This window comes from Muntiacus reevesi, chromosome 6 (genome assembly GCF_963930625.1).
Source record: "Muntiacus reevesi chromosome 6, mMunRee1.1, whole genome shotgun sequence".
Lineage (NCBI taxonomy): Eukaryota > Metazoa > Chordata > Mammalia > Artiodactyla > Cervidae > Muntiacus > Muntiacus reevesi.
The window spans coordinates 43958871-43984977 of NC_089254.1; the positions used below are offsets into that span (position 1 = coordinate 43958871).

At 39.4% G+C, this 26107-nt stretch overlaps 1 protein-coding gene across 4 annotated transcripts in view; it reads right to left on the minus strand.

Annotated features, from left to right (window-relative positions):
• SRPK2 (SRSF protein kinase 2) overlaps nucleotides 1-26107 on the minus strand; it is a 236880-nt gene that overhangs the window by 29023 nt on the left and 181750 nt on the right. For all 4 annotated transcript variants that reach the window (XM_065938561.1, XM_065938560.1, XM_065938558.1 and 1 more), the window contains exons 4-7: nucleotides 19278-19386; nucleotides 18585-18672; nucleotides 18269-18356; nucleotides 15418-15524 (exon numbers count right to left, since the gene is read on the minus strand). In XM_065938561.1, the coding sequence (XP_065794633.1) occupies nucleotides 15418-15524; nucleotides 18269-18356; nucleotides 18585-18672; nucleotides 19278-19386 (392 nt within the window). The remainder of the gene's footprint in view (nucleotides 1-15417; nucleotides 15525-18268; nucleotides 18357-18584; nucleotides 18673-19277; nucleotides 19387-26107) is intronic.

Consider the following 26107-nt stretch of genomic DNA (forward strand, 5'->3'; position numbering starts at 1 on the left):
CTTCTGTCTACCTTCAGTTTCTGGCTAAACAATCTTGAAAGTGAAAGTCCCTCAGTCATGTTTGACTCTTTGTGACCCCATGGACTATACAGTCCATGGAATTCTCTAGGCCAGAATACTGGAGTGGGTAGCCTTTCTCTTCTTTAGGAGATTTTCCCAACCCAGGGATCCAACCCAGGTCTCCCACACTACAGGCAGATTCTTTACCAGCTGAGCCACCAGGGAATACCAAACAATCTTAAGATGACAAAACATTAGTAAGTGAAGGCACAGAGATTTCACAAGGAAAGCAGAAGGAACATGAGTCTCTCAACCAAGATGAAAATCCTTACATTCATTTAAAAAAAACTTTTCCTTGGAAATGCTTTCACATGACCTCACTGACTGAGCATCACTTATGCTCCTATAACAGGCTGCATATGCTTATAGATGTTCGATACATAGCAATAAACAAAGTTCCCTATCTCCACAAGGCTTTGACTTTTTTACCTTAAAATTAATATTTAATGTTTTAGATAATACTTCAACTAAAATATGTCTAAATTATGTTTAAAATGTCAAAGGACCAACAGTAGGAAATATGTCAATATACGTTTCCATAGAGAATAAGGTTATAATTCTGAAGGGAACACAATTCAATGAGCCTATATATATTCACTGGCATTCATGCATCTTCTCTGTGCAAACTGAAGTATCACTTGGAGTTCTTACATATGAATAGTGAGAGAAATTCTGAGAAGTACAAGAAATTAATGGGCAAGTACACTGATGACTTCCAGTCTGTGGAAGGAAAAGGAATAAGATTTTTAGAAAGTTTAAACTATTTTAAATTATTTCAACTAAAATTTCACTTCAGTCATCAAATATTAACTCAAAGTTAAAATGTCAGCATATTTCCAAAAATATCTTTCACTACCATCTCATGAACAAGTTGCTCCTAACTTTCCACCTTAGTTCTTTGATAGTTCTTGGGTTGTTTCACTGTGTGTGAAGATACTTAGGTAAGATCCAGTTAATACAATCCAGTATCCAAATGTGTTCAAATGAATTTCAATGAAAATGAGACACTTGAGCAAAGTGTTCTCAGTAAGAATTTAAGGTTTCAGATATTTAATTCCTTTCATGGATCACTTCCTTGTCGTGGCGAAGGGGCTTGCATAACTCAATGAAGCCATGAGCTATGCCATCCAGGGCCACCCAAGACAGACATACATAGCAGAGAGCTCTGACACAATGTGACCCACTGAGAAGGGATGGGCAAACCACCCCAGTACACCTGCCATGAGAACCTTCATGGACTATTTAAAAAGGTCAAAAAGATACGACTCCAAAAGATGAGTCCCCCAGGTCTAAGGTGTCCAATATGCTACTGGGGAAGAGTGGAGGAGAAATACTAATAGAATGAATAAAGTGGCTGGGCTAAAGTGGATACAACGCTCAGTTGTGGATGTGTCTGGCTGACAAAAGTAAAGCCCGGTGCTGCAAAGAACATTACTGCATAGGAACCTGGAATATTAGGTCCATGAATTAAGGTGAGTTGTGAGTGATCAAGCAGGAGATGGTAAGAATAAACGACGACGTCCTAGGAATCAGTAAACTAAAATGGACGGGAACGGACGAATTTAATTCAGATGACCATTATATTTACTACTGTGGGCAAGAATCCCATAGAAGAATCAGAGTAACCCTCATAATCAACAAACAAGTCTGAAAGGCAGTACTTGGGTGCAACCTCAAAAATGATAGAATGATCTCGGTTCATTTCCAAGGCAAGCCATTCAACCTCACAGTAATTCAAGTCTATGCTCATTCCACTGATGCCGAAGAAACTGAAACTGATCAGTTCCATGAAGACCTAGAAGACCTCCTAGAACTAACACCTAAAAAAAGATATTCTATGCATCAATGGGAATTGGAATGCAAAAGTAGAAAGTCAAGATATACCTGGAATAATAGGCAAGTTTGGCCTTAGAGAACAAAAAATAAAGCGGGACAAACAAAGGCTAACTGAATTCTGCATTAGCATAGCAAATACTCTGTTTCAACAACACAAGAGACAACTTTACACATGGACATCACCAAATGATCAATACTGAAATCAAACTGATTTCCATTCTTTGTAGTCAAAGATGGAGAAGCTGTATATAGTCAGCAAAAACAAGCCCTGGAGCTGACTGTGGCTTAGATTATGATAGCAAAATTTAGGTTTAAACTAAAGAAAACTGGGAAAAACACTAGGCCAGCAGGTATTACTTAAATCCTGTATGAATTCACAGTAGAGGTAACAAGTATATTCAAAGGATTAGATCTATATGACAAAGTGTCTGAAGAACTATGGACAGAGGTCCATAGTACTGTACAGGGGGTGGCGAACAAAGCCATCCCAAAGAGAAAGAAAAGCAAGAATGCAAAGTGGTTAGTTGAGGAGGCTTTACAAATAGCAGGAGAACAAAGAGAAGGGAAAAATGAGAGAGGGAAAGGTACATCCAAGTAAAAGCACCAATCAAAGAACAGTTAGAAGAGACAAGAAGGCCTTCTTCAATGAACAGTGTTTAATAATGGAGGAAAACAACAAAGGAGGTAAGACTAGAGATGTCTTCAGGAAAACTGGAAACATCAAGGGAGCATTCTGCCCAAAGATGGGCACAATAAAGGATAAAAATGGTAGAGACCTAGTAGATGCCGAAGAGGTCAAGAAGAGATGGAAAAAAATACACAGAAGAACTGTATAAAAAAGATCTTAATGAACTGGATTACTACGATGGTGTGGTGAGTCACCCAGAGCTAGACATCCTGGAGTGTGAAGTCAAGTGGGCCATAAGAAGCACTGCTGTTAATAAAGCTAGTGAATGTGATGAAACTCCAGCAGAACTATCCAGATCCCTAGAGGAGGACAGGACTTCCCTAATGGCTCATATGGTAAAGTGTCTGCCTACAATGCGGGAGACCACCTGGAGAAGGAAATGGCAACCCACTCCACTTTTCCATTTTCCATGGAAAATCCCATGGATGGAGGAGCCTGGTAGGCTACATACAGTCCATGGGGCCGCAAAGGGTTGGACACGACTGAGTGACTTCACTTCAATAGAGGATGCCATCAACGTTTTACATTATGTCAGCAAATCTGGAAGACCCAGCAGTGGCCACTGGACTGGAAAAGGTCAATCCTCACCCCAATTCCCAAGAAGGGCAATACCAAAGAATGTGCTAACCATCAGACAATTGCATTTATCTCCCATACTAAGAAGATCATGCTTAAAATCTTGCATGCTAGGCTTCAGCATTATGTGAACCGAGAACTTCCAGATGTCCAAGTTGCGTTTAGAAAAGGAAGAACTAGAAACCAAATTGCCAACATTCACTGGATTATAGAGAAAGTAAGGGAATTTCAGAAAAACATCTATCTCTGTGTCAACAACTATGCTAAAAGCCTTTGGCTCTATGAATCATGACAAACTGTGGAAAGTTCTTAGAGCAACGGGAATACCAGACCATCTTACTGTCTCCTGAGAAACCTGTACGCAAGTCAAAAAGCAACAGTTAGAACCCTGTATGGAACAACTGATTGGTTCAGGATTGAGAAAGGAGTATGACAGGGCTGTCTGCTGTCACTTTGTTTGTTTAACCTGAGAAATGCAGGGTGGGATGAGTTACAAGCAGGAATCAAGATAGGAGGGAGAAACATCAACAACCTCAGATATATGGATGATACCATTCTAAATGGCAGAAAGCAAAGAGGAACTAAAGAGCCTCTTGATGAGGTTGAAGGAGGAGAGTGAAAGAGCTGGGTCAAGACTAAATATTAAAAGATTTAAGATCATAGCATCCACACCCATTACTGCATAGCAAATAGAAGGGGAAAAGGTGGAAGTAGTGACAGATTTCCTCTTCCTAGGCTTCAAAATCACTGCGGATGGTGACTGCAGCCATGAAATTAAAGACGATTGCTTCTGGGAAGGAAAGCAATGACAAACCTAGACAGTGTGTTGAAAACCAGAGACATTACTCTGCCAACAAAGTCTGTATAGTCAAGGCTACGGTCTTCCCAGTGGTCACGTATGGTTGTGAGAGCTGGACTGTAGAGGCAGAATGCCAAAGATGCCTTTGAACTGTGGTGCTGGGGAAGACTCCTGAGAGTCCCTTGGACAGGAAGGAGACTAAACCAGTCAATCTTAAGGGAGATCAACCCTGAATATTCACTGGAAGGACTGATGCTGAAGCTAAAGTTCCAGTATTTTGGTCATTTGATACAAACAGCCGATTCATTGGAAGAGTCCCTGATTCTGGGAAAGATTGAGGGCAGAAGGAGCAGAAGGCATCAGAGGATGAGATGGTTGGACAGCATCACTGATGCAATGAACATGAACTTGTGCAAACTCTGGGAGATGGTGAGGGACGGGAGGCCTAGTGTGCTGCAGTCCACGGGTCACAGAGTTGGACATGACTGGTCAACTGAACAACAACTGCACTCAACCCAGTTAACCTTCCTCAAGAAGCATTGCTTATGTCTAACAACAAACATAAAGAGAAGACTTGAACACAAGGAAAAGACTATCACTTTCAGGGATAAACTAATTAAGATAAAGGAAATGTTGAAGAAACAGCTAAGAGAGAGCATGGAGCACGGTTAAATCATGACCTTGGGACTCAGACCATTCCTGCATTACTTCTCAATCACTCATTCACAAGGCAAGGTACTTAAGCTGCCTGACCTTTCCATTTTCTTACTTATAAAAGGGGGAACATTATCCATTAGACAGAAATATGGAAAGAATTAGAAATAATGTATGAAGAACTCACAGTACAATGTCTAGCTCACAAGAAGCTCAAACTAAATGGTAAAATGAACTAAGTCAGAAGACTTGTATTGATACTGACTTAATAAATATAACTTCACTAAGTCACTTATTAAATTTCTCTGGGTCTCATTTCTCCCATCTATAATATGAATGGGATCTACCTGATAAACTCTGATTCTTTTAATGAATACTAATATTTATTTTTTAAATATATAGCTGTAAGAATGATTTTATTTTCAAAAATAGCATTTCTGGTCTCAGCCAGTGAAGTTAAAGCAGTTAAGTATCCCAGAATCCAGAATCAAAAAATGATAGGCAATCTTACAAAAATTTATGCCAAATATTATGACAATAAAAAAAAAAATCAATGAATCAAATTTCATGGTCAAGGATAGACCTCGGTAGCCTCACTTGTCTTACCAAAAAATGTGTGTACCTCTTGCCTAAAAAACATCCTGGGCCTCATCAGCAGGAGGCAGCAGAGATCCTCGTTGCCATCTGCTCCATCATCAGACCCCAGGTCAAGTAACCACAGATGGGCCAGGAACAGGCTGCATCCCACTCCAGGGCGCCGGCTCACACCCCAGGGCCAGGGGCCGATCCTCTCCGTGTGAGGCAGCAGTAGTGCAGACCCGCAGGCAGAGCTCTGGGCTGGGAGCCAGATTTCAGTTCTGGTTCAGAAACTGACTAGCTATGGCTCAGATTAAGTCTCTTCCCTCCCCTGATCTCAAATTCAGCTGTAAAATAAGGCACTTGGTTAGGACAGTCTCTAATATTTCTGTCTAGGCACCTATGAACCATGTGAAGGACCATTTATTACTGGTGTTAACAACATAAACTAGCTCCTTTCCACCTCGGTGTGCTAGAAATCGGTCCTGTCACATACAGAAAGGGAGGAGTAAGTTGGGAATAACATGGAGGTTTCACCTGAAGGTATCTCCCAGGGCCTGCTCACCACCCACAGAAAGCTTCCTCCCAAATTCTAAACTGCACAGAGAAACAGAACAAGAGCAATTTTGCACATTCTCTTCTGATCTGGTCACAACATGGGCGCCTTTCTTCTGCCACACCAGAACAAAGGACGCTGGGCAAGGAGAGGGGGTGACCTCTGATGATGTGGGCAAGGCCTCGTAACCAGCACCAGGGAGACCCGACCAGCAGCAGAGGGGCTGGCCGAACAAGGGAGCGCCGAGGGCAACAGCACCACGCGGGGACACTGGTCCTTGTGGACACGAAGGGAAAGAGCAGAGGGCGTTCCTCAAGCCCGAGGCTTCACTCCTGGGAAAGCTAAAGCTCCCAGACGATCTCTCTTCCTCACCAGGACAGAGGACAGACAAGAGGTAAATGCTGCAAGCCGCTCCGACAAGCACATGCTAGACTGAATGAGAAGTGTGGGAAACACCTGCCACAACCACCAAGCATGAGGTCCACGGACGCTTTCCTCATCCACTCTGTCCTGAAATCTCCCTCTGCTCCTTGTTCTTTCCAACTCTGACCAGTGAAAATTAATAAGAAAGTTAAGTAAAAAAAAAAAAAAAAAAAAAAGAAAGTTAAGTAGCTGTACTTCACTTCTGAATACAGTCAGGTCAAAAGATAAAACACTGCCTAGCACTGCAGCAGCGCAGAGGCACAAGCTGCAGAAGGGGCTCGAGTCCCTTGAAGAGAGCAGCTTCCCCGAATTTCTGACTTGCATACCCAGCACTCTGAGGAGGAGAATTCAGGTTAGTAGAGAATCACATGTACTACCACATGGGCAAATCCAAGAGCATAAAAATGTTTACCAATCAATTTTCTATTCTAAAAATTGAACAATATTGGCTTGATCATAATGAATTCATTGGTAACTAGGACCAGTGAGATAATTTAAATGGTAAATAAGTAATAAGTGTTGACAAATTCATGAAAACTGCCTGCTGGGTGGGGACCTGATTCTTCATTGTGTCTGCAAAGTCAGCCGCCCCCCAGGAGGTGGGTTTGAAAGAGGAAGGCATTTGGAAAGTCCCTTAGCTTACACACTGCAGTATGTATCACCAATTAAGTAATGTACTTTTAAAATGATCTAATTGCTAGTTGCACTATTAATGTAAAAGTAAACCATCACCAGAAACATGAATGCACACTTTTCACAAGACATGCTATAATGTAAAATGCTTCCGAATCTTCCTGTGTAGACATTCCATACCAACACTAGCCCGCAGTCAGGAGCATAGAGTCTGGATCACACCATCCGGATTCCAGCCTTGATTCCCACAATAACTGTGGAACCTGGAGAAGCTTTTAATACCTCCTTCAGGGTGGAGGTAATAACACCACTAGCCTCCTACTAAGGCTGTGGTAAGGACTAGACAGCATAACACAAAGAGAGAACTTAAAACAGGGAGTGCCTGCAAGAGCATAATCCATGTTTGTGATAATCATGATAAAAGAAAGAGTAATGATGATACAAAAATCCCAGGCTGCATGCTGTACCTGCATATTATAGCAAAGTCACTGTGCCCTTACCAAGCCTCATTTAATGGTAAGCTGTCACTTATTCACAAGGTTTTTGGTAAGGGCAACGAATTAAACCATAAAGTTTTAAAAAGTGAAATATCCGCTACCTTTTCGATTACATAGGAAAGTAAAAGCCGTGTTTAAAGAACAGCAACAGCATTTAGAACCCCATCACCTGAGGTATATCTTCAATGCACCACAGATAACAAACACCGCCATCACAGCACCATTTCTTCTTTCGGCTCTAGAAATAAAAGCTAAACCTAAAACTGACTTCAATAAAGCTGATTTTAAAAGAAAAAGAAATGAACGCTGGGGCTGGGGGGGAATAGACCCACACCTGAGCTCAGAGAAGCCACCTGGAGGGAGGCAAGGGAGTGTTCTCACCATCATCACCAGAGGATGGCCCCTCCCGACCCTGCACAAGGTCACCAGGACTAAATGAGGACAGCTAAAAAACGATCAAAGGACTGGTAATAGTGTATGGGAAACCCTGGAAAAGCAAGTGATTCAATTATGCTGGGACATCTCAAAACTAAGTGGGAACGTTTATCTACAGGCCCATCAGATCACAGAAAGGTCAGCCACTTTGTACAGTAAGAGGAACATACATTTCTTACTTAAGAAAAGATAACCTCTCATTCCTGACTGCCTACAACATGAAGGAAGCTACAAAGACATGTGGAACCCATAACACGTGGTCGGGGTCACAGGGTGCTCACAATGCAGCCGGGCAGACAGAGCAGCTACCCTGTGCCGGTCACTATGCCGAAAACTTTATAGGCAATCCCTCCAAATTCATCTCCACAAGAAAGCCACAAATTACATATTATCATCCTGATGTGACTAATGAGGATATGACTAATACTGGAATGGGTTGCCACTCCTGTCAGGGGATCTTCTTGACCCAGGGATTGAACTCAGGTCTCCTGCATTGCAAGTAGACTCTTACCGTCTGAGCCCCCTGGGAAGCCCCAGCACTATCCAGTCCAAAAAAAGACTTCAGTTCAGTTCAGTTGCTCAGTCATGTCCGAGTCATTGCAACCCATGAATCGCAGCACGCCAGGCCTCCCTGTCCATCACCAACTCCTGGAGTTTACTCATACCCATGTCCATCGAGTCGGTGATGCCATTCAACCATCTCATCCTCTGTCGTACCCTTCTCCTCCTGCCCCCAATCCCTCCCAGCATCAGGGCTTTGTCCAATGAGTCAACTCTTCGCATGAGGTGGCCAAAGTACTGGAGTTTCAGCTTCAGCATCAGTCCTTCCAATGAACACCCAGAAATGATCTCCTTTAGGATGGACTGGTTGGATCTCCTTGCAGTCCAAGGGACTCTCAAGAGTCCTCTCCAACACCATAGTTCAAAAGCATCAATTTTTCAGCACTCAGCTTTCTTTATAGTCCAACTCTCACATCCATACATGACCACTGGAAAAACCATAGCCTTGACCAGACAGACATTTGTTGTCAAAGTAATGTCTCTGCTTTTTAATATGCTATCTAGGTTGGTCATCACTTTCCTTCCAAGGAGTAAGCGTCTTTTAATTTCATGGCTGCAGTCACCATCTGCAGTGATTTTGTCAAATTCAGACTTAAATTCCTTATTGCCAAATTCAGACTTAAACCGAAGAAAGGGAAAACCACTAGACCATTCAGTATGATCTAAATCAAATCCCTTATGACTATACAGTGGAAGTGAGAAATAGATTTAAGGGACTAGATCTGATAGACAGAGAGCCTGATGAACTATGCATGGAGGTTCGTGATATTGTACAGGAGACAGGGATCAAGACCATCCCCACGGAAAAGAAATGTAAAAAGGCAAAATGGTTGTCTGAGGAGGCCTTACAAACAGCTGTGAAAAGAAGAGAAGCGAAAAGCAAAGGAGAAAAGGAAAGATATACCCATTTGAATGCAGAGTTCCAAAAAATAGCCAGGAGAGATAAGAAAATCTTCCTCAGCGATCAATGCAAAGAAATAGAGGAAAACACAGAATGGGAAAGACTAGAAATCTCTTCAAGAAAATTAGAGATATCAAGGGAATATTTCACGCAAAGATGGGTTTGATAAAGGAGAAATGGTATGGACCTAACAGAAGCAGAAGATATTAAGAAGAGGTGGCAAGAATACATAGAAGAAATGTACAAAATAGATCTTCACGACCCAGATAATCACAACGGTGTGATCACTCACCTAGAGCCAGACATCCTGGAATGTGAAGTCAAGTGGGCCTTAGAAAGCATCACTACGAACAAAGCTAGTGGAGGTGATGGAATTCCAGTTGAGCTATTTCAAATCCTGAAAGATGACACTGTGAAAGTGCTGCACTCAATATGCCAGCAAATTTGGAAAACTCAGCAGTGGCCACAGGACTGGAAAAGGTCAGTTCTCATTCCAATCCTCAAGGCAATGCCAAAGAATGCTCAAACTGCCACACAATTGCATTCATCTCACACACTAGTAAAGTAATGCTCAAAATTCTCCAAGCCAGGCTTCAGCAATATGTGAACCGAGAACTTCCAGATGTTCAAGCTGGTTTTAGAAAAGGCAGAGGAACCAGAGATCAAATTGCCAACATCCGCTGGATCATCAAAAAAGCAAGAGAGTTCCAGAAAAACATCAATTTTTGCTTTACTGACTATGCCAAAGCCTTTGACTATGTGGATCACAATAAACTGTGGAAAATTCTGCAGGAGATGGGAATACCAGACCACCTGACCTGCCTCTTGAGAAACCTGTATGCAGGTCAGGAAGCAACAGTTAGAACTGGACATGGAACAACAGACTGGTTCCAAATAGGAAAAGGAGTACGTCGAGGCTGTATATTGTCACCCTGCTTATTTAACTTACATGCAGAGTACATCATGAGAAACGCTGGGCTGGAAGAAGCACAAGCTGGAATTAAGATTGCTGGGAGAAATATCAATAAGCTCAGATATGTAGATGACACCACCCTTATGGCAGAAAGTGAAGGTGAACTTTAAAAAGCCTCTTGATGAAAGTGAAAGAGGAGAGTGAAAATGTTGGCTTAAAGCTCAACATTCAGAAAACTAAGATTACGGCATCTGGTCCTATCACTTCATGGGAAATAGATGGGGAGACAGTGGAAACAGTGTCAGACTTTATTTTTTTGGGCTCCAAAATCACTGCAGATGGTAACTGCAGCCATGAAATTAAAAAAAGGACTATCCAGTCCAAAATGTCAATAGTGCCAGGGGTGAGAAACATTAGCTTACAATATAAGGCTCTGTAATCATTAAGAAAGAACCAAGTGCAGGCTTCAGCCATCCTTCCCTGGGGAGGGAAAAAATACCACTCTTAATGGGCGAGTATGGGAAGCCTTGTCATAGAAGTGGAATTTTGGTTGTGTCTTTATAAACATGGTAGAAAAGAAAGAACGGTTATTTTCTACAGCCTAGGACAAAAGAAATGAATCAAAGATGCGGTGATTAAAAAAATAGCAAAGTAAGCACTTTCTCTAAATAACCTAGAGAAAAGTAGAAAAAATTCATGTACAAAAATCCTGGTAAAGCAGCGTATGTTTATAAATGCTTGGGACATCTCTGAATATTCATAAGATAACCCTAATTTGGGTGATTCTAGAAAGGAAACTGTGTACCGGAAGGACACTAACAAATCTCTATTTAAAAAATGATTAATTAATTAATCAATAAGGAAAGATTTACCTGCCAGGAGATAAGAGCTGATTCAGGGTTTGTAAAGGAAACATGGACTTTCATCAGATGGTAGAAGACCTTAAACAGGTTCATAAGAAGAGCTATGATTTAACGTTTATTGGACACGAGCTATGTACAAGTCCAAAGATATTATTTGTTGCTTGGAAAAAATGGTAAACACATACACTCCAAACCCACATTACCTGGGTTTGAATTCCTGCTCCACCATACACACTGGTTGCTTCTTGACTAAGGCTAAATTACTTAACTGTAGTTTCACTTCCATTAAAAAGAAGAAAAAAAGAAAAGAAAAAGTACACAAAAAACCTATATCATAGACTTATTATGAGGATTCAATGCATTAAAATTTACAAAGTACTTAAAATTATGCTTTGCACATAGTAAGCACTGAACAAATATTCGTAATTATTATAGCAATATCCCTTTATACCATAACAATAATAATGATGGTACCATTATTATTCTCATCTTATTCATAATGAAACTATGACTTAAAAAGATTATATAACTTGGCCAAAGTTCTTTAGCTGGAGTAGCGTATACAGTTGTCCCTCAGAATCTACAGGGGTTTGGTTCCAGGACATCCACCCTCCCCTGTGGATACCAAGAGCCCCAGACACTCAAGTCCCTTATAATGAAAGGGCAGCAGTATTTGCATGTAATCTACATACACCCTCCCACATACTTTACATCATCTCTAGATTACTTACAGTATTTTACGCAATGTAAATACTACATAAATAGTTGTAAATAAAATGTACATGTTATGTAATAGTTGTCTGCACAGCAAATTCAAATTTGTTTTTTGAGACATTCTCAAATTTTTCTCCTCAATATTTACAATCCATGGTTGGTGGAATCCATGGATTCAGAACCTGAGGACACACAGAATTATATTTAACACCAACACCCAAATTCTACATCACTATATACATTGCTTCACGAAAGTCAACAATATTGATCTTCCAGAACACGCAACAGAATGCCACTAAAGGTTTCTACATAAGGATATGAATTATTAAAGCGAAGTTTTACTGAGGAAAATAACTGTCAACAGAATAAATTGAAGTGAAAAGGTGAGATGATAAGGACCACTAAGAAAGATGGTGCTGGAAACAAAAGGAATACCACGAGAAACATACATGGCCAAAAGGGATCAGTGGCTAGGTGACCAGGGGAGAGGGATGGGTGCAACAGCGAATGAGTGAAACACTGTTAGCTGCACTGGACTTCAGAGGTGAAGGAGGCCGCACAGTGAGAGAATATTAGAAAGGTGGCCCACTCTGTTGTATCCTGCAGAGTAACAGAGCTGAGTGGGTCTATTAATAAAGGATCTTCCCGGTATTACCCAGGAATCAAAAGTACTGAACCCAGAGGGTGACTCAAAGAGAATGAAAGGAAATTCAGGCAGAGAGATTATTGTCTGGGATATATAACAATGTACTACTTTGAGAGTTGTAAGTTTAGAGGGGGGAAAAAAATCCAGATTTCATGGTATTTTTCTTAAAAGAAAATTAAAGATGGGATCAAATTAAAGAAAAACAAAGCTTCTACTAACAATGCCTACAAGAACTAAGTGCAGACCACATAAAATCAAAATTTCATCTTGAAATTATTCTAGACCAATAAAATACTACATAAGTTCTTACTCTCTAAGGAGCAGTGTACATAAATTAAAGTGAGGATTGCATTCATGAAATCAGTAAGTATGCATTAAAGTTTCAATACACTTTAAGAACATCTTATTTAGATTTAGAGACATTTTTATTAGCTAAGAATGGCAAGATTTTGGTTTTCCATTCTGGAATACAAAATAAATATTGTTGGTTCCTCTGCTAATTCATCTTCTCCCAACACTGCCAGCTTAAGTTGTAGCGACACCTAAGGCAACAGTAGGGAATGACAGAACCTGTGTAATATACATTCAAGCTGTTATTTCTGAAATTATGAACTTTGTTAAAATATGTAAAACCTGTCCTGCAATGTTCATAGCAGCACTGCCTGTAATAGCCAGGACATGGACACAACCTAGATACCCATCGACAGATGAGGGATGAAGAAGATGTACATATTCAGCAATAAAAAGGAAGGTAACTAAGTCATCTGTAGTGATGTGGATGGACCTAGTCTGTTATACACAGTGAAATACATCAGAAAGAGGAAGACAAATATTGTATATTAATGCATATATATGGAATCTATAAAAATGGTACTGATGAACTTACTTGCAGGGCAAGAACAGAGATGTAGATGTACAGAATGGACTTGTGAACACAGTGGGGGATGTAGAGGGTGGGATGAATCGAGACAGTAGCACTGACATTATACACTGTATGTGTAAGATACCTAGTGGGAAGCTAGCTATACAGCCATGTAGCACAGGGAGCTCAGTCCGGGGCACTAAAATGACCCAGAGGGGTGGAAAGAGGTTCAGCAGGGAGGAGATGTATGCATGTAGAGCTGATTCTGGGTTGTTGTACAGCAGAAACTAATGTAACACTGTAAGGCAATTATACTCCAATTTAAAGAACTATACACACATGCTTTCTTAACTTCATATTTAGAAATAAGAATTGTCATAAATAATAAGTTGTTTCTTACTGTGCATTTTTCTTAATTTTAAATTTAACTACAAGAAAAATAAATGGGCATTTTCCTTCCATCAAGATAAAAAATATGTAAATCTTTCAATATTTCCAGGATTTATCAGAGATAAAGTAGAAAATTTACATTAGATAACAAATTTTTTCAAAATTTTAACTAGATTCTTTTTTTCAAAGTTTAGATTTGACACTAATAGTTACGTATACCAAAGCGACATTCGGGGATCAAAAAATTCCAATTAACATTTTCCCTTAACATGAATCGTCTTCTAAATCAAAGGAAAGTTATTGCTTTTTCACTTGCGATGTTAGGCATGTTAAAATAATGAGTTAAAATGCTACTATCTAAAACCTACAAGGGAACAGATATATTAAACAAAAGCTCCCCATGGATCCATACTAGGCACACGTGCATGCACACTCCAGTGTGGGAGTCCAGTCCTCCCCGGGGAGGCCAGCGTAGCGCCTCTTCTCAAGTACCATCTACAGTGTTAGAAGATAAGCTGCCAATTTGCAGTACAAAAAAGACAAAAGTAAATAAAGAGATGAACATGAACAACATACTGAATAAATAGAGTGACCTATACACAATTTCAAAAGCAATATCCAGGGTGCTTTTAACAAAACAAATTCAGCTTCCAATTTTTTTAAAAATTTAAAAACCTGCACACATATGCCAACATGCAAATACCTCTACAACTGTCAGGAAGCTTCTTCTTCAGACACTCAGATCTTAAAATTCACAATTCCCTAACTGTGAATCATTCCCTGATTCTTTTCATATTTAAGAATTCTGGATCAAGGTCTATATTTCAGGTATAGAATCTTCAGGCAGATCTAGCTCAAGTTTTAGGCTCTGGGACCAAAAAAAGAGAACCAAACCACATAGTCCTCTTCTCAAGTAAACCAAGCAACCTCCTTGATATTACTTACACTGCAGAAATATCCACAGATATTATCCATTATATCAGAATAGGTAATCCCGAATAAGACATATCCACAACTTTCCCACCTTAGGCTCTCAGGACAGTGAGTCAAAGACTGGTATGTTCCATGCAGAAAACTGAATCTGGGAAGCATTTCGAATCAGAAGGAGATCTTCCATATATGGATACTTCCATTTCTATAACATCTGCTTAACTATCATCACTCAGACAGACCCTAACTGAAGGGTCTTTTTCTTTTGTCAAGGCAAAAAGTACAAATATTCCCTATATAACTTAAACATTCCTTAGATTATCTTTCATTTACCCTTCATCCAAATACTAAGAAATAGCAAATAAAAACAACACATTACATGTTTATCTGTGTTATCTTCTAAGTGGAACATTTTGTAAATGCTATTGGATAAAACGATTTCTTATTTTACTGCATCATTTATGTGAAAAAAAATTCAGATGCCAAAAGAAACGTGTGTTTGACATTTACATATTACTCTCTTCATAAGACAGAATAGTTTATCATTAGGTAAATATCAATATAAAATTGATTTAACAAGTTCATAGTGTTTAGCACTGTAATATATGTATCTTTAAAATGGGAGATATGTGTCTGTGTACATATTTTTTACTTTTATTTAAAACAAAACAAAACAGTAATCTGGGACTTCCCTATTAGTCCAGAGGTTAAGAATCTGCCTTCCAATGCAGGAAATGCCAGTTCAATGCCTTGTTGGGGAACTAAGATCCCACAGGCCTTGGGGCTCAACTGAAACCCAACACAGCCAAAAAAAATAAATATTTTAAAACAAACAAACAGTAATTTGTGTTGAAAGGCTGGCCAGTAGGTATTAGAGGATGCGGCCTGCAGTCATAAGTCTCACCTGTCTAATGATGCTCTTCACACAACGTACTGGGAGGCCTTGGTAGTTGGATTTTATGATCCACTTGAGGAGATGATGGCCAAGCACTTCGAAGACCATGCAGACATCTGGGACAGGGTTAAGGATCATTTCTGGATGCAATTCCTGGAGTGACACAATTACTGAAAGCAGAATCACTGTGGCACTTGGCAAAAGAATTAGTTCTTTATAAAGTGTACATCAATACTATCAATAATATCAAAAGTGTGGAACCTCCTTGGTGGCCCAGTGGATAAGACTCCACGCTCCCAATTCAGGGGGCACAGGTTCGCTCCGTGGTCCAGGAACTAAGATCCCTCATGCAGCAACTAAGCCTGTACACAAAACTAGAGCCCGCAGATCACAACAAAGACCGAGTGCAGCCAAGATAAAAAATTTAAAAAGAAGAAAATGGCTGCTTACTGTTTCTCACCTAAACAGAAAAATCTAACATTTACTAAGTATACTTATTATGTACCATATAGGATTTAATGTGCACTCATAACAATGGGACTTTCCCTGGTGGCTCAGACGGTAAAGCATCTGCCTATAATGTGGGAGACCCGGGTTCGATCCCTCAGTCAGGAAGATTCCCTGGAGAAGGAAATGGCAACCCACTCCAGTACTCTTGCCTGGAAAATCCCATGGACAGAGAAGCCTGGTAGGCTACAGTCCATGGGGTCGCAAAGAGTCAGACACGGACACAACTGAGGAGCTTCACTAACTAACATAACAATGGGGGAAATGAAGCAAGTAAACCTCAGCGAGTCTAACACCCTTCCTGCCTGACACAGGGTAAAGGTGGCAGAGTCATGACTTGACAAAATACTTACCTGTGGGCTTCCTCCATCCAGCACACTCCTCCTGACAATAAGCCTTAATGAAAATGAGCAAGACTATTATTGATAGTATTGATGTACACTTTATAAAACCTCACAGAAACCCATGAGGGAAAGAACAAGAGAACTTGCCCCTCTTAAGTGTCCTGCCTGCCTACCTAAATTTCTATCCAATCATCACATAAAACATTTTATAAAACAGAAATTTACCAAACACAGTGAAGACATTTAACCTTTTCCTTCAATAGCATCTTTCACTGGGTCACTAGATCAAAATTTTAATTATTTAAGTTTTAAAGAACGTATGATCACAATTTAGGACATGGCATGGTCATAAGAACAACCTATAATAATGAAGTCTCAGGAATCTGTTGTCATTTTTTTATAAAAGTAGAAATTCTAGTCAACCACTGGCCCTCCAGAATTACGCCCCATCAAAGTCTCTAATGTAAATATAAACATGTCATTCACTCAGAAATGAATGGCTCTGAAACCCTTTAGGGCCTATATATGGACTATAAAAAGGTCATTTAATATTTTATGTAATCTCTAGATCTATTAAAGCACATCATCATAGTAACTATTGCTTTAAATATCTTTAATAAGAAAAATATTCCTACAAAACTGGAAAACAAATGTGCTACAGACTTATGCATAGATGATCTAAAGCGAGAAGTTCCTTACTATTTCCCAAACTCATTTAAAAAAAAAATGGAAATTAAAGTCTAAACTTAATAGCAGACATAGAGCAAAGGCCCAAGGTTTCTAAATTATCACCAGAGTATTCGCAAAGCACTGAAAGCCACTGGAGTATATATATCAAAAAATCAACTCCACTGACCTACAAATTAGGTGTTTCCTCCAAAGAAACCCTCTCTCTATCAACTGTTTTAACAACATTCCAAATGTGATGCAAGAGCAAGGGCTGCCCCACCTACCATAAACAGGCTCACTTGGAGAGCAGGACAGAGGACCAGTTCCATCTTTCCATCTATCAAGAGGGAAAATGCACCCTGCGGCTAACAGAAAGGATCTTAAGGCAAAGAAGAGGCAACATCAGCAGTCACCAGAATTTGCCAGTGTCCTCGAATCCAATCCCTATAAGAAATACAAAAACCTCCTCAAATCACCAGGTGTGAGGGGAGTGCTTCCCGGAGGAATCAGGACTTAGCAGATGCACAAACAGGATGTCATTCTGGGGTGAAAGCTGGGAGAAGTTTGCCCTCAGGTTTCTGAAGCTTCAACAGGTCAAACATCAAAATGCTGGATCTGTTCCAAAGATGACAAATGGAAGAATAAAAGATCAGGAAGGAGGAAAAGACCCTGGCTCTTGACACATTCCTGGCCCTCAAAGGACTACAAATACACAGTCCAGTATTCCTGAACCTTGGGAAATGAAGGCATTGCCTAGGTCAATCACACAAAGAGCTAACTCAGAGGATCCAACACTAAAATACAGAAACAGCATTTTGGAAACTAAAGACATTATTTCTTCCCTCCACTTGTGCCAACGACACTAAACTACAGATTACTCCGCTGTCACTGCCACTCCTGGGCTACCCTTTAGTAATGCCCCAGGCAGAAAGGGAAAATAACTCCTTCCACACCCATTCACACTGCTGAGCCTCACCTCCAAAGCTACTGAGCATGCAAACAACTGACGAGAAGCATAGTTAAAAATTATATTCTCCAAAGAAAAGAAGAGGTCATGAGATGCCCTTGCTTCACTTGAAAGACACATTTCTTCTCCAAAACTAGAAGTAAGGCCTCCATATTAAAAAAGGAAAAGGAACAACTCATCTTATAATTAAGAAGCTTTCATCTTTCAAGAATCATATAATATGGTGACACTACAGGTTTCATGTGGAGAGTGATAAAGCAGAGCAGACGTACGTTTATAAGGGCTTGAAATATTTACATTTTTTAAAATTGAAAAGAAAAACTAGAATATTAATTCAGCCATTAGGAAGCAACAGAACTGTCAGAAAGGATACGTATTCCATTCATGCCTGAAATCTTGAAGTCATCTATAAGCTGCACTACCATGTCTTTATTTGGATCACTGGGATCACTTTCTCGAACCTAGAGAAAGAAAAACAAAGTCAAGAACATAAGTGTTTAAGACTGAAAGTCATTTCCACTATACCAACCAAAACTATTTTAATAAAAGAAAAAATTTTTTAAATAAAAGATTCAGTATTTGAATTTATAAATAATAAATTCAATTAATTTAGTAAAATTCAGAAAAAGTCCTCTGTAAAATTATGTCATTAACCTTTCTTATATTATTCACATATTTGTAGTACTTACACATTTGAGCAATTTTATTTCATCCAAGGCTGTCTCCGTATAATGCTGGGCACTTTTTACAACTTTCATTGCAACAAATCTTTTTCCCCTTTGAAAAAATGCATTTAAAAAAATATTAACAGCAGAAGTGTTAACAATTAATAAACCAGACTAATAAACTAAATATTATAATGAACTCTAAGCTCTAATTAATAGAAACTTTTAATACTTTCCTTTAAAATAATACTTTTCAAATTGTGGGGCCACAGTTAAGCAGTGGTTTCATAAGTAGATCTTTTTTGCTTTGAGTTTCTGTTCTGTCCTCATAAAAATATGGCACACTAGATAAATATCAGAGTTCATCGTCACGTATGGTCAATATCAAGTATTATTTTAAAACACTTTTATTTCAATTCACACACACTACACATGAGTATGTGTACTATAAGAAGGCAGTTTCATATTATGGATCATAGCTTTAAAAAAAAAGAAAGTCAAAACTCACTAATTTGAAAGGTCTATATGTTATTATTTTATACTTGAAATGTTTTTCTGGTATGGATGAATTACTATATGACTCGAGAGTGGTGAAATTACAAAGAATAAGTCTCAGATATAAAAGCGGAAGAAAGTTAGTATTTAAATAGCTTGTTATAAAATAAAGATGTTGAACCAGATCAGGAATCAACAGCACACATGACAAGGAGCACTTACTGCATATCCCAGCACAGCCAGACAGTAGAGAAGTGGCCCCATCCTAGCTTCCTGATTACATGGTACCGGCCATTGAAGAGGTCTCCAATTTTCACTGGATGATAGCCACCTGTGATTGTTTAAAAAAAATTTTTTTTCAGAAAAATAGTAATAGAGACTCTTTTTCCTTATCAGTTCTTCATACCAGTAAATAAATCTCTAAATAGTAAAACTGGATGTGAAACATGCTTAATAATAAAACATTTTTTCAAGAGCATCTTTCATCAAGAGAAAAATGCCCTATGTCTTTCTTTTAGGCTTCTTCATTTTTTAAAAACTTACCTTAAAAAAGCAATGAAGCAGCCCAACACACCATAACAGTAACTGGAGGTTTTAAAGTCTAGGTGCACATATTATGTATATTCCAACTCTGGACATTTCTAACCAGTAAGTTAAATGCAAATCTTCTGGGGTCAGTGCAACACAACTCACCAAAACAAAGGATGTGTACTTTGCATAGTTCTGCAGACCAATAAGGAAGTACACAATGTCTGACAATTTACCCACCAAAAGACGTGCTCCTCTCACCACTTGTCCTCAACCTCAAGCTCCTGCCAGGAAACAGGCTGGAGTGCAAGAGAGAGTACTCAGTGCTAAGGTGGGCTTGGGGAGGTAAGAATGCTTCATAGGCATCTACATGGCCTCACTTCGCACTGGAAATAAGATGACCAGGGTACAAAGCAGCATGCCTAATATGATACCATCTTGGTGAAACACACAAGAAAAAGTCTGGAAAGATAAAGATATTTAGCAGCAAACATCTCTGGATTATAAAATTACTCTTTTATTCTTTTTATCTCTATTTTATTTTTTTCCTCTATCTTTTCCAATTTTTTTCCTAAAAAAAATACTTTTCTACATTTTATTCTTTAATATCCACTGCTTCTTTTTTAATTGCAAGGATGCTCTCATTTTTTAAATCTTCAGAATTCTTACAAATCCCTCAAGAAGTAAGGATGGTTCATGCCTACTGTTTGTGCTCAAAACAGGAAGCATCTAAACCACACCCTCAATACATCTGTCAGAGGGCCAGGAGTAGCAGTTCAAGAAATATTATAAATGTTATCATTATTTAAATTGTGTTGAATTATTAAAGCAGGAATTTAACTAGATAAGAACTTTCTAAGAACTTTCAAAGTCTATAACAACATTTGTGGCAAAAGAAGAACTTAAATGAAAGATAATAAATTAGGAATAAAACATAATAAATTATTAAATGAATGAATGTGTAACCAAATTTATTGTGGTTATCATTTCTCAATATATACATGTTAAGTCATTAGGCTGTACTGCTTAAACTCACACAGTGCTTAAGTCAATTCTATTTCAATAAAACTGGAGGAAAAAATGGCTTATTACTTACATACAAGGCTACACCAAATTCAAGTGGGCTCTGAGTTCACAACAGTGTTTAAATCATTCAAATTAACAAAAGGAGGAAAAGAAATTGAATACTATTCAAGTAAACTAGGGATACTGTGCTAATTAAGCACTGTATTTTCAAAACCGTGATCCGCTGAAACAAAAGTAAACTGGAACATGTTGCAGACCTTCCACAAAGCGAGCAAGCAGGGGTGAGGAAGAAGGAAGGGAGAAGTTCTGTCTGGGAAATGCTAAGCTGAACAAAGTGAGTAGATTTCTTGACCAAAGGGGTTCTCAGAGCCCAGTGTCTTAACACACATTGGGAACCTCCAGGAGCACAGAAGATGCTACAAATTCCAGACAAAACCATTTCGTCAAGAAACTAGACACATCTCGCAGCACAAAGTATTTACGAAACACTGACGTCTACTGTTTCTCACAACCACTCAGAGCGGACGGTGCAATTTCTGCACTGTCGAACTGGACGGAAGTCTCAGGGACCGTAAGTAGTTGGTTCGGGGCTGGAAGTCGGGTCTGACTCCAAAGCATGCTTTGTTCACCAGTAAGAAATGCATTCCATTTTTAATACCCAGAGGACCGTTTCCCAGTCTTACTACACAGAAACATTTGATAGCTTAATTGAAAGCTATTTACCATTTAATTGCATATTATAGCTAACATGAAAGGTTCTAAATTTAAAACTAATTTAATTATGTGTAAAGAGAAGAAACCTGTACCACTACTGCATATTTCAGATTTGAATTCCTGACAGCCAGGGTGTGTACATGTGAGCTACAATCAACGGGCACTACTTCCAGTGTAATCACAGCAGAAGCGCAGCTGTTCCTTTTCTCGATAGGACTAAAAGTTGAAGAAATTACTAGCATAGTCCAATTATCTCAGGAGCCCTCACACTAAGAATACTAGGCCAAAAAAAAAAAAAAAGGCCAACTAAACAAGAGGGGCATAAAAGAAACTTTTAAGACAAACATATAAAAACAACTGAAAGTATCAAACATATGTTAATTTATTTTTCTCTTTGGCCTTGCCACACAGCATACAAAATCTTAGCTCTGATCCTAATTTTTATTTTGAAAATTGATGTACATAATTTCAAAACTGAGTCCATGTACTCTCAAATCCTAATTTCCTGATTTCTACAGGAAGTCTTTCCAAACATGTTTCAGTCTCTTCTCACAGAATGGTAATTCTCAGGCTGCCAAGAGAGTGGAGCACATCTCCCTCCGCACAGCAGACCTCACCAACTGCCTCGGCATCCAGGGAATTAAGAGAAAATTGAGTTCTCTTCTCCAATTCCCTGCAATGAGCAAACAACACGTACCATGATGGCTACTAGCAGAGGAAACCCTGTGTCCTACACAACACTGTCCACACAAAAGGAATCCTGAGAACAGTCAAAGGCTAGACAAGGTCCCCTCCTTCTGCTTCTTCACCATCATTCAGTACAGCAGCACGGGGTAATAGCAGTGCCATACAAGGACCCTGCTGACGGCATCAAGCAGAGAGCCAGAAAGGGTCCAGCAATGGACGACCCCCCTGACTTACGGGTTTGGTTGATATAACTGTACTTCATGACTTACACTATTTATTATAAATCATGCATTCATCACTTAAAAGTTTTCCTTTTATTCTTCTTTAAAAAAAAAAAAAATACTTGGCCATGTTACACATCTTGGAGGATCTTAAGTTCCCTGAACAAGGACTGAACCCATACCCTCGGCAGTGAAAGTCCTAACCACTGAACCTCCAGGGAATTCCCCAAAGTTTTCCTTTCAGTCTTTAAACATATATATTAGATTGGATTACAAATACAAGCGAGCAAGAATGGATCGTTAAGCAATTAAGTCCACTCCGATTCTTATCTCCCAAGCACATCCAAAAAACTATAAAGATCTACCTGCACCATTTATTAGGAAGGCTTCAAAGGAAACAATTCTGAAACTATCCTCAGCTATCTGGGGTGAACTGTTGGCCAGGATAAAGATGACTCCCTTTTCCTTGCTGAGCACAAGACTAGTTCAATTTGAACAGTGAATCAAAAGTTCAGAACTCTCTCATAGACAAAAGCCTGGAAAAATTTTCAGCAAACTATTTTCTAGCAAAAAGTATTAAGTATAATTTTTTTTCACTGACCCTAGTTTCTTAGCTCTCTGATACTGATGTAACAAATTAAACAACATATTAAAAGGATAACATATCATGACCAAGTAGGGAGTATTCTAGGAATTAAAAGCTTTAATATTCAAAAATCAATAGATGTAATTCACCACAAATAACACACCAAATGAGCAAAAACTATATATCAGATCAACAAGCACACGAAAAATACTTCACGATATTCAACATGCATTCCTGACGAAAATTCTCAACAAAGCAGGAGAAAAAGAACATCTATGAAAAATCTACAGATAACATCAGTCCTAACTGTGAAAGAATGAATGCTTTAACTGCTAAAATCAGGAATAAGGTAAGTGAGACTACTCTCCCTACTTTTATTCTGCACTGGCCTGGAAGCTCTGGTCAGCACATTGGGCGAAATAAACGGAAAGGAAGATGTAAAACTATCTGTAATCAAAGAAGCCCTTATGGGGTCTTCTGGGACAGACCCCCCCCAATATCCTGTGCCACAACTCGTCTCTGAAGTACCCAGACAATAGTACCTCAAGCATATACCTAAGTTTTTCAGATGCTAAAACCACCACCAAATGTCAGAAATTAACTACTTGATGATCAAGAGCAGGCAGCCCCCAGACTTACTGGTGCCTAAGGCGTGGTCACCATCAACCAACCACAGAACTGGGCATGAGGAGACCACACACCTTTAAATATACGCTTTGTTGAGACCCCTCAGGGAGTCGGGGTTTTCCGACGCACAAGCCACCTGAAGGCCCCCTGCCCGGCCGCAGTCAACCTTCCTCTGCTGGCGGCTGATGCTTCAGCTGTTTGGTCTCACTCTGGGGTCGCGCACACGAACGTGCCTGGGGGTTCAGCAATGTATCTCTGCTCATAGACAACTTGAAAGGAAATAGGAAAAGGTAAAGGAGTCTGCAAAAAGGTTACTAAAACTACTGAGTAAAGAGAATAGGAGGATATAAGCTCAAGATGTAATAACTGTATTTCTAGATACCAGCAACAAACAATGAGAAACTGAAATCTTAACAATATAATGATACTGTGGACTACCCTGGTGGCTCGGTGGAAAAGAATCCACCTGCCAATACAGGAGATACAGGTTCAATCCCTGGTCTGGGAAGACCCCACATGCCACGGAGCAACTAAGCCCAAGCACGTAGAGCCCAAGTTCCGCAACAAAAGAAGCTACCACAATGAGAAGCCTCCATTTGGCGCACAAGAGAAAGCTGTGTGAAGGAACGGAAACCCAGCGCAACCAAAAACTAAATAAATTTTAAAGAAAGATAAATCACAAAGACATAATCCTAAAAAAAAAAGATAGATAGATAGATACTGAGGAATAAATCTAACCAAAGATGGGAAAGGGATCTCCCTGGTGGTCCAATGGCTAGGACTCAGCGTTTTCATGGCTGTGGCCCAGTTGCAACCCTGGCCAGAGAACTAAGATCCTATAAGCCATATGGTGTGGCCCAAACAATAAAAATTTTTAAAAAATAAGGATTAAAGAAGCATAAAAACCAATGTAATAGCAAATGCTAATTGCCTTACATTTAAAAAGGAAAAGCGTAAACAAAGTCATTTCTTAAGACAATTAGATAAATGTAAAGGAAATTTAGATGACATTATGGAATAATTGATTTTCTTCAGTGTAACACAATGATATGGCTATGTAACAGGAGAATGTACTTTTTCTTAAATGTCTGCTGTAAAAGTCATGATGTTTTTAACTGCTTTTTAAATAATGAAGCATAAGAAAAATGTATATACATCACATACATATATAGTAAATAAAAGAAAATGTAATTATTCAATGATGCTAAAATAGACAAAATTCTGGGATTCCCCATATTATTCTTTAAAATTACTTTATGCTTGAGAATTTCCACAATAAAAAAGAATGCCATTTTTCATCCTGTCTCTTACTCATTCCAAAGGTGTGGTGGTGCAAGGAGCTCTCTGGATGAACAGGCAATCCCAGAGCAGGTGGAGACCAGCTCCAACCACTGGGGCAGAGGAGAGAGGCTCTGTTGCAGGTCTGGATAATGCATATGGGTGTGACCCCAGATACTCAGAAACAAACTCTGAACAGCAGGTTAAAGGGGAAAATAAATGAAAAACCTGCTCAGGGGCCATTCTAGACTCTTGTTTATGATGCCATCTAAGGCAAACAACACCGGGATGCTCTATCATCATTTCTACTGAAAGACTGTGTGTTGGTAGTGATGGTGGGGGGTGGGGGGGTTGTTATACACACTAGTCCAGCATCACCCAGGATGGAAGCATTAGTCAGGATTAGAATCAAGCTCTGCTACATTCTAAACACTGTGCTCTTTCTACTATGATAAAGTATTGAACCATCAGCTAAAATCAGTCAGTTCACTCAGTCATGTCCAACGCTTTGCAACCCCATGGACTTCAGCATGCCAGGCTTCCCTGTCCATCACTAACTCCCAGAGTTTGCTCAAACTCACGTCAATCACACCGGTGATGCCATCCAACCATCTCATCCTCTGTCGTCCCCTTCTCCTCCTGCCTTCAATCTTTCCCAGCATCAGGGTCTTTGCAAATGAGTCAGTTCTTCATATCAGGTGACCAAAGTATTGGAGTTTCAGCTTCAACATCAGTCCTTCCAATGAACACCCAGGGCTGGTCTCCTTTAGGATGGACTGGGTGGATCTCCTTGCAGTCCAAGGGACTCTCAAGAGTCTTCTCCAACACCACAGTTCAAAAGCATCAATTCTTTGGTGATCAGCTTTCTTTATGGTTCAACTCTCACATCCATACATGACCACTGGAAAAACCATAGCTTTGACTAGATGGACCTTTGTTGGTAAAGTAATGTCTCTGCTTGTTAATATGCTGTCTAGGTTGGTCATAGCTTTTCTTCCAAGAAGCAAGCATCTTTTAATTTCATGGCTGCAGACACCATCTGCAGTGATTTTGGAGCACCCCCAAATTAAGTCTGTCACTGTTTCCATTGTTTATCTATCTATTTGCCATGAAGTGATGGGACTGGATGTCATGATCTTAGTTTTCTCAATGTTGAGTTTTAAACCAACATTTTCACTCTCCTTTTTCACTTTCATTAATTGGCTCTTTAGTTCTTCTTCACTTTCTGCCATAAGGGTGGTATCATCTGCATATCTGAGGTTATTTATATTTCTCCTGGCAATCTTGATTTTAGCTTGTGCTTCATCCAGCCCACCATTTCATATGATGTACTCTGCATATAAGTTAAATAAGCAGGTTGACAATATACAGCCTTGACGTACTCC